At 35.6% G+C, this 15,775-nt stretch overlaps 2 protein-coding genes across 3 annotated transcripts; both read right to left on the bottom strand.

Moving 5' to 3' along the window:
• Nucleotides 1-4,223: 4,223 nt before the first annotated feature.
• LOC114396940 (exocyst complex component EXO70B1-like) lies at nt 4,224-6,795 on the bottom strand. Its single transcript, XM_028359102.1, has one exon. The coding sequence runs from the start codon at nt 6,592-6,594 to the stop codon at nt 4,384-4,386; it is 2,211 nt and encodes a 736-aa protein (XP_028214903.1). The 5' UTR covers nt 6,595-6,795; the 3' UTR covers nt 4,224-4,383.
• Nucleotides 6,796-7,637: 842 nt separating this feature from the next.
• On the bottom strand, nt 7,638-14,626 carry LOC114396929 (sorting nexin 2B-like). 2 transcript variants are annotated; one of them, XM_028359094.1, is made up of 5 exons: nt 13,228-14,626; nt 12,692-12,901; nt 12,289-12,552; nt 9,877-9,963; nt 7,638-8,041 (listed from the first exon to the last, which is right to left on the bottom strand). In XM_028359094.1, the coding sequence occupies exons 1-5, from the start codon at nt 14,263-14,265 to the stop codon at nt 7,961-7,963; spliced, it is 1,680 nt and encodes a 559-aa protein (XP_028214895.1). In that variant the 5' UTR covers nt 14,266-14,626; the 3' UTR covers nt 7,638-7,960. The 2 variants fall into 2 exon arrangements, with proteins under 2 accessions (XP_028214895.1, XP_028214898.1); XM_028359097.1 differs by having other exon boundaries at nt 12,289-12,549; nt 13,228-14,625.
• Nucleotides 14,627-15,775: the final 1,149 nt, after the last annotated feature.

Below are 15,775 nucleotides of genomic sequence, written 5' to 3'. Positions count from 1 at the left end.
TTAGCAATGAGTAGCTCTCTACTTCGATGTGTCCCAAATTTGACGACCTCATCCCCCAAATCTTGTTCTAGCTTTTTAATTGGTTTATTGTCATAGTTCCTTTGGCACCATTCTCCAATGATCTTTGAATCATCTAAAATCCAACAAAACCCAAATCATTAAAAAAGAAATTCACGTTACCTAAGAAACTCTAGTGGAAAATGAAGAAAATTTCAATAAAAAAGACTTTTCTTACAAAAAAGATGTTTCAACTACTAATAAGGAAAATGCTTATGAAGAATAATATAAGAGAAAGAATTGTAAATATCAGTTGCATTTGATTTCTTGTGAGAATTGCAGCATCAAATGGGAAATGCAATTTAGAGGATTCAGAAGAGGAGATAACAAATATTGTATTTGACAACTTAACTTAGATTTAAATGGACAGTGGAAAAGGTAAATTTATATATCTTTTAGTAGAAAAGAGATACAATAGAAGATAGAATTCCTCATACACTGACACATAGACAAATAAGTTGATATGGCAACATATAGCTTCGCACCTTAGGATTTATATATTATAAATAGATATTTCAAGATAGTCAATTTGATAAAAAGCTAGAAATTAACGAGTAGCAAACTTAAAATTTTAAACCTTCCTAAAAAATATAAACCATAGAGCCCCTCATAAATCACTTTTGTAAGGGAGTTGTTGAAACCTGAAGCTGTGATTCTTAGGATATGAACCTTGATATGATTTAAAATGAAATTTATATCATCCACATCAAAACCTATATAACTTCATAAACCAACAAAATACACTCAACCTAAAAACCATACCTTGATTCTAATGCAACCTTTATGACGTCCTTATAGACTCTTATTTCTCCTTTAGCTCCTCTAACTTTAAAATTTGCAATTTGACCATACCAAAATTTAAAATCAAGTTAGTATGTTCATGTTGCCACATCAAAGTTAACCTTCATGCACTCCATGATTTCTTTTAGCTAGGAGAGTCTGGATTTGCCTTGTCGCATATCCCTTGTGTACAAGCAACCTTTAAACTAACTTTACAAGCAACCCAAAAAGAAAATATAGTAATATTAAAAATAAAGGAAAAATATTAAATTCTAACACTTATTCTCCTTGAGATTTTTCTCTAAAACAACTTGACCTTAACATTTCAAACTTGCCTTTTGGAAGAGCTTTATTCATGATGTCTGAAAGTTGTTCTTCAGAACTGCAATGCTCCAATCTAACTTTGTTTGATTTCTGTGACACCTTCTACCCCAACATACATATAAATAAATAAAATATATAAAAATACAGATAAACAAATTCATATGGATAAAAGGTTCACATTCATTTTACTATTATCAAATAAAACTTATTAAAAGCATATATGGCTCAGAACAAGGCTGTCAAAGTTTACAAAGGAAATTTTATTAAATCAGTGAGGTAAAATAAAATAAAATAACATCATACAATTAAAATAAAAATGCATCTCCAATATCACATTCTATCAGAGTATTGTGTCACAATGTCTTCTAGCACGAGGGTCTTTAAAGTCATCCACATAGTCATGTGTTCTCACGAACACAAAGTTCAAGATCATCACAGGATCCAAACACAAACAACACATAGGGAGTGAGTTATTACATTTCTAAAAAAACAAATAAACAAAGACATGATCAAAATAAATTATAGAAGTATTTATAATATAGCTCAACGTAATACAATTCACGTCACTTCACCACTTTATCATTTAAAATTCATTTTTCAATCACCAATCACATTACACATGAATTACACACTCAGGTCAAGACATAATAACACTCATCAATTTCATAATAAACAATTAGCAGGCATTATACAACAATTATATTAAGACTCAAGCCTATATGAAATGTGATACCATGTCAGTGAAAAACCACACTGGCATGCTTAGAAATATATAACAAGACACACCACACAATAGGTATATCAGGTCACTCTTACTAAGTAAAATCATAAGGTGACCATTCAGGGTTACTCTGTTTTTCGAAAATGTTCCAACCATATGGGATCAACATGGGCTTAAAGAAGCACTCAAACCAAGTGTCTTTGCCCCCAAGGCCTAGACTCCAAACAATTCGTTAAGGTCTCACCTTCGTGATTCAGGTCCAACCCCTAAAACAATTTTTGCATGCAGACATTGCTCATGAATTATACAATACCCACAACATCACACTCGTGTTTCAAACACGTTTAACATATTGCGCTACAATCTAACATTTTACGTTCCTACCTAGGAATCCTATACTTTTCCTTTAACACTGCGCACAAACATTTTTCTCAAGGTAAACACCATTCGGGTTATTTTATAATTCACAGCTCACAACACAAGTATTGACACATCAAGTGTTAACCACACACTTATTCATAACCAAATTTCATGTCCACAATTTTAACATATCACAATGTCACAATCCATCATCACATGTTTACGTGTATCTCAAAAATTAACACATGTTCAATTTTACACTTATGCTCAATCTCAACAATAATGTTATAATCTCATTATAACAATTTATCACATCTCATAAATCATATGTACATCACACAATAATAATATTTGCATGACACACACACACATATATATATATTAAATCAAACTATATTATTTTCAATTCAAAAGAGTTTCTATAATAATTAAATTAAAATTATATCAAAAGAAATTACTACTAGGCATTAACTTTATAACTTTCTTTAATTTACAATATATACATAGCATGTTGATCATCATCGTGGGAAGATATAGAACAAAGACAATGTTTTGTATAAAATAAGATATTAAAGAGAAGATTATTTAGAGTACAATTCACGTTAATTAACAAAACTCAATTTTCAGGTTTCACATTCAACACAAGAACACAACAATTTTTCATCGGGACATCGATTGGTCCATCAAACATATATAATTTATTGTTATAATTGTAAAGATAGGATCAAAATTTGTAAAAACCCATTCCAATTAATCTTTTAAGGATCCTTACACATGTTTTCACTACTCCCCAATTGTGAATAATTCATCCCTTACCTTTAAGCTGGCTCACGGGTAGTGATATCAACATCTCTAACGGTTCCGTGAGACTCCTCAAGTTTTTGTTCTGATTATTCTACTGGGATCTTCGAGCGTGACAAAGAAAGGGAAGAGATTGTAACCTTTATTTCACTGTCAAAGTGTGAAACTCTGCAAAAACATTATTTTGCAAATCTCAACGGTGAGAATGTGAAAAAATAAGTTTCAAAGGCAGTATCCAAATTTCACAACGATCCAACGGTTAACGAGTCTTAGATCGTAGTTTTATGGGACAGGTTTGGGTGTTTGTAGGAAAAAAAACTCATAGTGAGGAACATTTATTCCACCACAGATAATATCTCGAAAATCCCAACAGTGGTTGTGTGCAAAAGTAAGTTCCTAACCTTGTGTTCAAACTTCACGATGATTCAACAATTAACAAATCTTGGATCGTTGTTTTACAGAGACAGATTTGAGTGTATACAAAAAAAAAAAGAGGGTTTTGAAAAAGAAAAAAAGAAAAACGAATTTGAAAGGGAGAGAGAATAGAGGTAAATGTAAAGAGTGACCTATTACGTATTTACTATTTATTTATAACTAGAATACTTTGATGCACCAAGATGAACTTGACTTGGAGATTTCGTGAATCTAGACAATAATGTTGCAGCAAACATTAAGTTTGGTCTGGTAGCAGACAAATACAACAAACTTCCAATCAGACTTCTATAAACAGATGCATCCCCTTGGTTGTCCTCTTCATCCTTGGAGAATTTTTCATTCACAACCAATACAGTAGCAATAGGCTTGCATCTTTCCATGTGGAATTTTCTCAAGATCTCCCAAGCATATTTCTTTTGTGAAATGAAGATTCCATCTTCTGATTGGAAAATCTACATTCCAAGAAAGTACTTCATTTGACCCAAATCAGTCATCTCAAATTCACTCTCCATTCCAAGAAAGTACTTCTCATTACCTGGTATTTCCGTGGAACACTTGCCTAGATTGGTAAAGGAATATAAAAAAGTAACTTGAACCCAAAATGGGTTGCATTCTCATCCATGGTAAACTTCTGGTTGACTGAGCTAATTACTTTCGCAGTTGGTGAATTTTGGATGTTTGTACTTTTTTATACGAGCAGTGTTATTTTGTTTTTTCATCCAAGAAATATTTAAACATGCAAAAATATAAAGAGGAAACATCCATTCGTGATTGTGTCAAAACATACATTGGTATATTGCAGGAGTATACATACTTTGGAAGTTGGAACTGTGAGATTATATATTTTTTATTCAGAATCTATGCAAACTCTGTGTTCTTTCCCTTTCTTCCAGTGTAGGATTCATCTACTCCCTTACAAGAAACAAATTGTTGAGTCGATCTTGAACGTCAATCATTCCATACTTGATGTACTCGTTAGCATGATTACCAAGAAGATCCTGCAACCTCCCAATGAAGTTTCCATATGCTAGCAACAAGATGTTTTCTATGGATTTTATTATTTGTTCCCTTAACTGCTTATCAAAGACAAGCCACGTAGACTGATCGTTGCATATATCATCAAAGTGTTGGTTGAAGGAACGGAGCTTGTCTGTCATTAACTTGACCGCAACATTAGCCTCTGCCTCATTGATGTCCAACTTCAAAAAGTTGAAAATCTTAGTCCATGACTTTGTCAGATAGAGTTTATAGTTTTTTTCTATTTTTCTTTTGTTTTTTTGGAGCCAATCATAGCCAATAGGTCCCAATCCGTACGGATCCACATGTCGGTCTATGTAGCTCCGATTGTTCAGGATGAAAACATAACCCAAAGAAGGGTTATTGTAATTTTTTGAGTTAGCTTTCAAACTCCTCTCGAACAGCCTTGCTATTCTGGCTACTTGCACAGAAGGTGAAAGCATTCCCTGTGAAGCTTGGTTAAGGCGACTTTTTGTTTCTATGGCATTATCACTAATGTACTTCATCAATTCATGTGTAATAGGAAGAAGTCCACCACTTCCACAAGTAAGAAGATTTTCTGAATCTTTAAAAATGTCCAAACTCCTCTGGACACTGCGCGCATCCTTTTTTATTGATTTACTGTACTCACCAGAAAACACTAATTCAAACTCATACATCAGCTCCTCAAATGTGTTGCGGAAGGAATTTGCCAAGGCATCGGCAGTGCTCAGTAGACGAGTAGCAGATTCCCTGCAAACCTCCGTGAAAGCAAAATCTGCAGAGGAAATGAACTTTCCAAAGATGTGATGACAGAGTCTCCTTTCATTGGGAAAGAGTAACCTAACAAATACATTCAAAGCTTTTATCGAACACTGAATCTTCTCCTTGTTGTCAATGTCCTCCATGTTGAGATCTTGCACTTGTAATCCAAATGTGGAGAGACTCTCATTCAGAAACTCCCTCCTCCAACAACAGTACACTCTGCAGCATTCCTCCTCAATCCCTGCCATCACCATCAGCCTCGCAGTAGCACCAAGGTCACCGACAATATTGTCGTCATCATCAAATTGCAAAGCATCCACCACCAAGTTGTCATCGTGATCTATTTGTGGCACCGGAATCTGGTCATCATAAACAAGATTAGTTTTAAGGCATCGGTCTACATGCTTGGACATTGCGCCAATAATGCTACCATTCTTCTTCTTAAGCACCTCTATTTGATTCTCGAGAAGCTCAATTAAAGAGGATGCGCGTTGCTCCCGCAGCTGCACCCATTCTCTATTCATTTTCTCTGGTCTCCAACTTTTGTCTTTAAGGCTGGAGTGATTGAAAGGTAGGAGAGGATAAAATTGCCTATCATCACCATGACTATTGCTGTTGCTGTTGCTTTGGTGTGAATCTGAACGGACTTGAGCGACTAGGAATGCTAGATCCTTATTTTCTAGAGTAGCACCAGCTAGTGCATTAGCATTACCAGGACTAGTAATAATAGCTTGGGGTGAATCCAGTTGAGAAGCACTGCTATTGATTTCTGATGAAAGTGAACCACTTTCAATGTCTTGATCTATGACTTGGAGTACAAGATCCCCATGTATTAGTAGACTGTCCAAAGTGGAACGAAGTTTAATGAGGGAATAACTGAAACACCCTCCAACAAAGACTAACCATACTTTTATTTTCATGAGTTGTATAGTTAGAAGACTGCTGAAAAAATATAGGAGATCAACCTCAAATCCGAAGCGAGACAGTCTTGACAAACATAAAGACATAATAGCAAATGCAGCACAGGAAACCAGACTACATGCATCTGGTTTCCCTTTCACTACTTTATCAACGAAAAATGAGTATACAGAAGTGATCATCAAAACCAAAAAAGCAGTGTGAGCTTCTAACCGGAGAGAGTTGGAGGACTCCCATGCCTTTGCAAACAAGACAGCAATACAGATAATACAACTAAAAACAATATAGAGTAATATCTTCCACCAGCTCCACTTACCGAACATATGATTGAAAGAAGAGCTGAGAGCGTAACAGAGCAGTCCAACAACAGATGAAATAAAACACACAAACCTCCATACCTTTGGCTGCCGCAGCCAACTCTGAATCTCAATGAGCATGAGCACCGTGTTCTTTCTCAAGCAACCCAGGTTTGCGATCAGGAACAGATCCAGAAGCAACCCTTTTTTATAGAAATTTCAAAGAAAAGGAATGCAAAGCTACATTTTCCTTCGGCTTGTTGACTTATAAATGGGAATACAAAATGAGCCAAGTGTATAGTTGACTTTCTTCTTGTGCTCTTTCCCTTGCTTTCTTTCATAGATCCACCAAGGTAATAATAACTAAAAAGTCATATAACCTTTCATTGTTCCTAATATTGGTGAGGTTTGAAGTTTTTTCCTAACTAGTTTATTATATATAAACTTTAAGATTTCATAAATTAATTAGATGTAGATATGTTTCTTTTGTTTTCAAAACCTTTCGTTTTCAAACCTCTATTAGGCAATCCGTATGAGGCTTATGGATTGTCCAATTCGTAAACTTCATATGAATTAGGCAATCCGTATGAGACTCAATCCTTAAGTGTCCCATACGATTTTTTTTTAAATTTTTTCAAAAATATATTTTACAAAAATGTAACTTTATGTAATACTAAAATTTCTAATATATATTTAATATGCATGTAAATTTAGATAATAAATTTTGTGACAATTAATTTTAATCTAATAATTAATTTGTTTACATATATAAATTATAATTAAAAATCATGTTTATTAACATAAATCTATCAATGTATTTTTTTATCTTATTACAAATGATTTTGATCTAATAATGTATTTTTTTTTACATATATAAATTTTAAATAAAAATCATAGGTTTCACAAAAATTCATATATGTAAACATATTAATTATTATATCAAAATTAATTGTCACAAAATTTATCATCTGAATTTACATGTGCATTAAATATATATTAAAAATTTTGGTATTATATATAATGACATTAATTATTTTATAACATAATTAGTCTATTAACTTAGTTGGTTAGAGCGTTATGCTAATAACGGGAAGTCTTATACGGATCGTCCAATCCTTGACACCCCAAAAAGAGACTCTAATATGTGCGCCAAGACATCAAACACAAATGAAACTCAGTTAGTGTGCGCCGTAAATTCATATGCAGTATATATATTTTAACACCACTTAGAAATATGATCTGCTTTAGACAACGGGAAAAAGATTTATGCAACAAACCAAAAACAAAACCAAGGAAAAGCAGCAGGAGTCAAACAAAATAGCACGTAATGTACAACAGCAAGTATGCTTTTAATGATGTATAAGAAATGTTCTCAGAGGTACAAGTGTGAGAACGAGCCTAAGAACCCACAAAGAGCTTCCGTTAGTTTATTGTCATGACTACGACGTATTTCGGGGAGAGTGGCACATCAATGAATAAAATGAAGATTTACATTTACAGCCACAGATCAAGTGCTTTCATCCACATATCCACGGGTATCTTCAACAACTTTTGTCCAGACGTTTGCTATTTTCTCAGCATACCCCACCTATTAATTCACAAAGAGGATAGCTTAAATGGGGACAAAGAAGCAGATGAACACAACTAAAGATAGCATATAAAAATGGGCATCTGAGCCGACTGAAATTACATTTTTTTCATTTTCATTAATTTAACCATAAGATTATAAGCATGCACACAACTGTGAATTTCAATGCAGTTAAACCACGCTCAAACTAATTTTAAAAGAACAGACAAGTAGAACACTTGACTCTTGTCTCTAGCTTCTCAAGCATGCTCTCACAATTTTAACATCTTGCTGAGATCAATGGATGTTACAAACCAACAAAATAGAATTCAAGAATAGAATAAAAGACAGAAAGAACAAGAATAAATGTGTTATTGGAGAATGGAATATGAACAGAAAAATGAGAAGCTCATGTGATGTTATTGGAGAATGGAATATGAACAGAATAAATGTGTTATTTCTCTAGCCTCAATGGCTTCATGTGATGTTGTATGATACTTCTAGTTTTAAATTCACGTCTCTTTAGATGTTGCTTAGAAGGAAATACTAAGTAGAAGCTCAGCACTTAACCTTTATCAACTTTTAATATTTAGGGTTGATGTGTTTGATTGCGTTTTGTGCATTAGACATTAGAGTTGGGATACGTTATATATACATATTAAATTATTTATATGTTTGATATTCTGTATGCTGATGCCATGTCTCAGCTGCATGCACTGTGGGTCCATGTTTCTTCAGGGGGGGAAAACTGCACCAAAATTTATGTGATATTAATGTTGTACATCTTAAAAAGATGGGCTTCATCAAATTATTAAGGTCTGTCGGTATTGACTGATGTGTACAAGAAGGCTAATGTGTTCATATCTCATGTGGACAATACTACTACATCTCAATAGACAAATTACTGACCTCTAGATCCTTCTTAATCGGTTCTCATGTACTCTTTTCTCGGTCTCCCTCTACCCCAAGCTACTGAGCTACCCTCCATCTAATCTACTCTCCTAATTGGAGCTTCTATAAATCTTCTCCATGTGTGCCCAAACCACCTAAGGCAAAACTATAATATGACAAGTTTTCATGTGGACAAGGTCACAACTTTATTGTCTGAACAAACACTAGGAGAAACAACAAGGCTAATCAAATAATAACACACATTTTCTCCAACCAAATTTCAACTATTCTCTCCTAAAAAATTTATTGAGTTTATCACTTTGCTTCTTAAATCCCTATCATATAGTTATTTCTAACTGGAGGGCGAGCCCTGGTGCAGCGGTAAAGTTGTGTCTTGGTGACTTGTTGGTCATGGGTTCGAATCCGGAAACAGCCTCTTTGCATATGCAAGGGTAAGGCTGCGTACAACATCCCTCCCCCATACCTTCGCATAGTGAAGAGCCTCTGGGCAATGGGGTACGAAGTTTTTTATAGTTATTTCTAACTAGTTTTCTTTTTCTTTTTTGGTAAATACTACGGCAGATTTTCTTGATACAAATGAAATCATCTCATTGAAACTTCTAGTCATAATAAGCTAATCCATTAGCTCTTACTTTCTAATATTTCTCTTTCATCATGCTTCCTTCTCATTGCAAGCATAGCATCCTCTAAAACTAATACATTACTTCTCTTTAGCAAACAGTCATGTTCACATCTAAATGAACTTGTTCAGACAGACAGACACTTGCATGATTTACCAATTATCTAGTAGTTACTCCACTGACATTACAAGGGACATATATGTCATCAAAAACACTCAACAAAATGGAAAGTGTTTATATGTAGGTGTAGAGAGTGGAAACCATTCAAAGAAAATGCAGTTTCTACTTAAGGAGGAATTTAAAAAGAACAGATATATATCATACCTGATTAACTACAAATCCTTTCAACATGTTTAAGAAGTCAGCCTGCCTCTCTTTATCAAGCCTTTCAAGTTCACTCCTATTGTTTTCCTGCATTGGCAGCAGAATCATCCATTATCCAAAATATAGACAAAGTAAACTAAAAATAAATTCAGAATACAGACAAAGCCAACACTTTAGGATTGGACTTAGACATGGTATATCCAATTCCAAACATAATAATCATAAACGAGATGCTGTCAGCAGAGCCAAACCAGATTGCATGAAATATAAGCTAACCGATGTAGATGATGAGGAAGAAGTAAAAATGAGATAAGAGTTCATCCCATATAAAGCAATGTTGCCAACAGATCACTACGTAAGAAGCACATAATCATTTGCATGTAGCCTTCATAACATAAAAACAGTGTACAAAGCAGAGTTAAAAACAAAGCAAAAGATCCCACCTATACCAGATCACATTATATATTTTATTCATTGGGGTACTCACTGTGATTCCAAATAACAGTGTTTTCAATTTTAGTTTTTTTACTCAAACAGAAGGAATTGAATAAATAAGAGTTCACATATGCTTAGTATTAAGAATTTCAGGTAGAGGGTTAGTAAATAAGGAAAAGTGAAAAAGGTGGATAACAATAATAAGCACAATATATGATTAATAGATGTAATAGGTTATAGCACCCAAATCTAAAACTCTTATTTATACTAATTAGGTGATGCACCAATACTATTAGTACAAGTCCGAGCTCAATAACAGTAAGACTAATAACCTAATACTGATATAAATATCTTAACACTCTCCCTCATGCTTTAGCCTGTGACATGACAAGTAGTAAACCCAAAAATACAAGGCAATGAACACCAGCCCATCTAGCCAAAAAACTTACACAACTAGTACTCCCCATGAATCACAAATCTCTGCAAAGTCCTTGGCAGATAGCTCATATCATCTCTACACATTTCCCAAGCAAGTCTTTGACATTTCACCTCACTGTCCCCTCAACCTTAACTGATCCCCTCCACATAAAACTATTACAAAGCTTATTCAAATAGCATCTTAGTTCAATGCCAAATAGGCCATGCAAAGCTGGAAGAGACACCAAAAACTCCAAATCAAGACAGAACAATAACTAAAAATGCATAACAGAGGCAGAACAGCAATTCAGCAATCAAAAAGGAAAAAACCAAAAGTTTATTTCGGAGAATGTTGGACCACCCAAACAAAACACTGAAGAGATGAAAGGAGTGAAATAGGGGTAAAACGCTTATAAGATGTCGGTGATGCCCCCAACACAGCAAAACCACAACCAAACCAAAAACACTAGAAGAACGAACCACAAAAGTCCCGGGGAATCAGCAATAATAGAACGAATAAAGGCAAACCCAAAGAGGATATTTGACAGAAAACCTCAACCCCAGGAGAAACTCCATCCAAAATTACTCAAATCACCTCCAACTCCAGTCAAGACGAATCCAAAAATCAGAAGACAGACATTGTCTGGAATAAAAACAGAGTTCGCCAGAAAATTCTTCAATGCTCGTAGTTAGATTTATAAAACCATTCATGTACCTTTACCTAACAGCTTAAGCTTTTGGGAACGGCTTTTGACATAGTATCAGAGTGATCATAGAGGCACTGAAAAGTTTGAATTATAGAGTTTATGTAGCAAAAGAGATAAAGACAAGAAAGGAAAGGAATATTAAGAACAATAAGATTATTAACAGACCAGAAGAGAGTCACCAACAATGCATACATGAGAACAGATTCAACTTGGATACTGAGGAGAGATACTACAGAAAATAGAGAAGAGACTGTACAGCCAAGTATGATGAGCGAAATACAAGAGAAAGGAGACTCTGCTCAAGGTGGATTTATCTTACTAATAGTTAGGTCAATTGTCAATACTACGAGCAGAAGCCCTAAACCACAAACAATAATCACCTAATAATCATAACATCTTAACGCTTAGGAAATGTTTCCATTGTTGATTGGATATAAGAGGAGCTCAATCTACAAATTCACAAACGCACTTAGGTCTATAAATGCAACAATCTGAACCTCTATTCTCCAGCAATTAAGAAATATTAGTAAAGAATGGTAGATGACCAATCACAGAAAGTTTTAAGATAACTAGAGAAAAACAAATTGATGAAGTATTGAAAATTCAACTTTCCTGTAGAACAAGAAGTTGAACAAAACACAAGTTCAATGGATCACATGAAAGAGAAACATTATCAAGTGTCAACTGAATCATATATGCTTGAGGTGTAAACACCATTTTGGAACACAAATTATCCTCAAAGCATACAGCTATTTGAAGAAAAGCTATCTAGACAAAGAAACCAATAAAATTTTAAAATGTGGATGAAACCATACAGATATATGGAGACAAGCTATTTTAAGACCAACCATACCTTGATCCGCTCATATTCTCTAATTGCAACATTCTTTGCATCTTCAGTGGCTCTTATAGTTTCTTGTAGCTCCTCCAACTTACGAACCCTTGATTTGTCAGCCCCAAAAATTTTAGATGAGGCCACTTCAAGTTTTTCAGCTCTTGACTCCAAAGAAGACAATTCTGACAGAAGAGTCTGCACCGTCAATAATGCACTTGAACGATCCGAGAATGCACTATGAACAGCCAACATTAATCCAAGATACTCATGAAGCGTGTCCTGCTATGCATAAATTGGAAAATCACCAAAATATTTAGTGGGTTGCCCTTTATTTAGGAAGCGCAATACATATTGTTGCTTAAAATAGACAACTCAATGGAAAATGTATCATTGAAAATTTTGATATAATTTTTTCATATACCAAATGTTTCACAGTCTGAGCATTTAATTCTCGAAACAATCTGCTAGCTTTCACAGCAGCTGTTGCTACACCTTTCATGTCAGCAGCCCGTACCCTCTGAGAGTTCATGATAGCCTCTTCATTCTCAAATTTTGTCAATTTAATAAATGCCAGACCTAGTTCTCCCATTGTTTCTCCCATATCTTGCTGTGCTTTAACAAGTGATTCAGCCTGCACCAAAATTGGCATGTGATTGGAAAATTCGTAGTAATCAATAAACCATACAGTCATATACATGGTTATAAAAATTGGTCAGTGGCCACGACATCAGCTGCAATGTCAGGGTTTTTGAGCTCACTGCAACCACATTGGCCGCATTTGCCCGCAATGTCAAGGATTGCAACAAAGCTGCAACCACAACCGTGATTTAAAACCTTGAATATAATATAAGCTCAGTAAGAGAATGTAACACAGTTAAACAACTATATACGCACAGCCTAATGATCTGAAATAGAAACGAACAATAATTCACCGAAAACATAAAACCCAAATAGCACCTGTTGAGATGCACCATTGATCTGCTGCTCAAGCTCATTAATCTTTTCCTTCTTCTCCATAAACTCCTTATCCTCCTCCACAACAGAAGGCCTGGAACCTCCCCAATCATTGGCCACAGACTGCCTCAACTCCTTGAACAGCCTCATCAAATCCATCCCTCCTCTCGCAGGCTGCACAACCTCGTGCGGCGCAATCACACTCTCCCCCATCAACTGCTTGGGAAGCTTCGATGCGCCGTCGAGCACCCTCGACGCCACGTCGGTGGTTGCCGGCAGCGGCAGCCTCCCCTGCACCTGCAAAAACACCCTGAACTCGTCGCTCTTCCTGATCACCGGATGCGTCGCCAGCCGCCGCAGGTACTTCTCCAGCGCCATTCTCCTCTGCTCCACGAACTCCTGCTTCTGCATCACCTGGCTCTCCACCACGCTCTTGTCCGGCCGCGGCGGGATGAAAAACCCGCGGTACGCCTCTGCGAGCCGATCAGAGAGCGTCACCACGTCACGGAACCGCCGCCGGACCGCGAAATCGGCGCCGGAGGCGCCGAATTCCGGAATGTTCGTCTTCGTGGTGACCAAGTAGGTCACGTAACTGTTGCTACCAGGAACAATCGAATTCGATGTTTCTTGCTCCTTGACAGGGTTCGAAACGGTTATCTTTAGATACTCCGAACTCGAAGACGGAGATCGAGAGAGGGAAATTGGCGAAGACGGAGAAGACTCGACGTCGTTAGTGTCGTCATCGAAGGGTGTGAAAACGGCGTCGGCGTAGGAGGGAGGGTCGATGTAAGAAGAGGAGTCGGGGGAGCCAGGGTTTGGGGAGAGGAGGGGATCGGAGTCGGCGGGAGTGGCGAGGATCGGTGGAGAGAGAGGGTGGTGGTGAGATTCGGAGAGCGTGGACATGGCGCTGCGGTAATTGGAGGAGAACGGTGATTTTGCACCGGCGCCATCGTTGCCGTTGCCGTTGTCGTCCGCGCCGTCGTGGAGTACGAGGTTTTCCATTTCGTCTTTGGGCGCAGAGAGAGGGTGGTCCTCCATCATTGTGATTGTGAGTGAGGATTGGGAAATTTTAGAATCGGAAGTGTTGTTGATGGAGCTTGCTGCTTGCAAGCTCGAAGATGATGATGATGATGGAGGAGTGAGGGAGGGATTAGGGAGAGGTTGAATTGGATTTGGGGATTCGCATCAGGGATTTCGGAGTGTCACTGTGTTGGGGGGACTGAGAGAGAGGTGTTGGCTAACGTGCGCCGAGGTGTAATGAGTTGGAATCGTGAGGTTGAAGAAGACCATGCAGGGACCAGATGCAGGACTCAGATTGGGTCAGTGTACGTGAATAATCAAAATCCAAACTATTGCAAGTAAATTTTCGTTTGCCTACCTAAGAAAATAGAGTCAATTAGTTAAGAATTAAAACAAAACAAAAAACTCGCGTAATTTATACTGCTATAAATAATATTATCTCAGTTGCTTGAGGATAGTGATCGTAAACTGAAGAAAAAAAATACAACTGTCTCAATTTACTATTCTAGTGTATCTTTTTCATAGGTCGTTTGCCTATGTTATATTTTAAAAAGATTGTGGATTAAAAATATTGAATTTAATTTTAGAATAAATTATATTTTTAACTTCAAGTCATGTTGGTTGGGGAAAAACATTTCATCCTTCATGTATTAGGAAGTTTGACATTTTTTTTATATTTATATTTTAACACGTAATTTATTAACATACTTGTCATCCTTTTTTTTTAATTGTGTTAGTTAAATTTAAAGGAGTAAACACATTTTTTTTTATTCTTCATCTTTTTACTCTATAATGTTGTTATGCGTTTATTTGACATGTGTTTTTTTTGTTCTCCAACACCTAGGTACACCCATAAAGACACCCGTACAAAAGCCAATTAAAGGAAAAGATATTACTCCAATACAAATATAGAAAGGAAAGAAGTCAATTATAATGAGGAATTAATCTTATGCACGGTGTACCTACTTAATATACATCTAACTCCAGACTTGCAATATGATGAAACATTATAAAGAGGTAATTTCGTTGAGTAAACAAACCATCAACTAAATGAACGTAAGGGTACAGTGAAATATTTGCTTAATACTAAGGTGAACTAAGAAGGCAAGTGCATCTGTTAGGCTTTGTGATTATCTAAATGTATCCTATGCCTTACAGCATGTTTGTTTTAATATATATATATATATATATATATATATATATATATATATATATATATATATATATATATATTTATGAACACTTTGTGTTAATCTATATTTATAGAAATAAAAGAGAAAATATATGTGATAGATATAAATATAATACTTATGATTTAATAAAAAATAAAAATTAATGTCAATCATGTGTATATATTATGTGAATGTTCATATATTATTAATTTTCATTTTAACACTTTTTCCCTTTCTAAAGTACTTTCAATGTAAATCTTTCATAAATTGACATTGAATGTGACTCATTATTAAGACAAATACATATGCTCAATGATTTCACAATACAAATCACTTATGATGAATAAATTACACTTATA

The sequence above is a fragment of the Glycine soja genome, chromosome 2 (assembly GCF_004193775.1).
Source record: "Glycine soja cultivar W05 chromosome 2, ASM419377v2, whole genome shotgun sequence".
Lineage (NCBI taxonomy): Eukaryota > Viridiplantae > Streptophyta > Magnoliopsida > Fabales > Fabaceae > Glycine > Glycine soja.
This window is presented reverse-complemented; position numbering and strand designations above follow the sequence as displayed.

What these genes read in the sequence shown, in the direction of transcription:
- LOC114396940 (XM_028359102.1), bottom strand. Translation starts at nt 6,594, where the DNA reads ATGCTCATTGAGATTCAGAGTTGGCTGCGGCAGCCAAAGGTATGGAGG.
- LOC114396929 (XM_028359094.1), bottom strand. Translation starts at nt 14,265, where the DNA reads ATGATGGAGGACCACCCTCTCTCTGCGCCCAAAGACGAAATGGAAAAC. An exon ending in CTCAGACTGTGAAACATTTG is followed by an intron (nt 12,553 to 12,691) that starts GTATATGAAAAA and finishes ATTTATGCATAG; the next exon opens with CAGGACACGCTTCATGAGTA. An exon ending in AAGGATTTGTAGTTAATCAG is followed by an intron (nt 8,042 to 9,876) that starts GTATGATATATA and finishes GTGAATTAATAG; the next exon opens with GTGGGGTATGCTGAGAAAAT.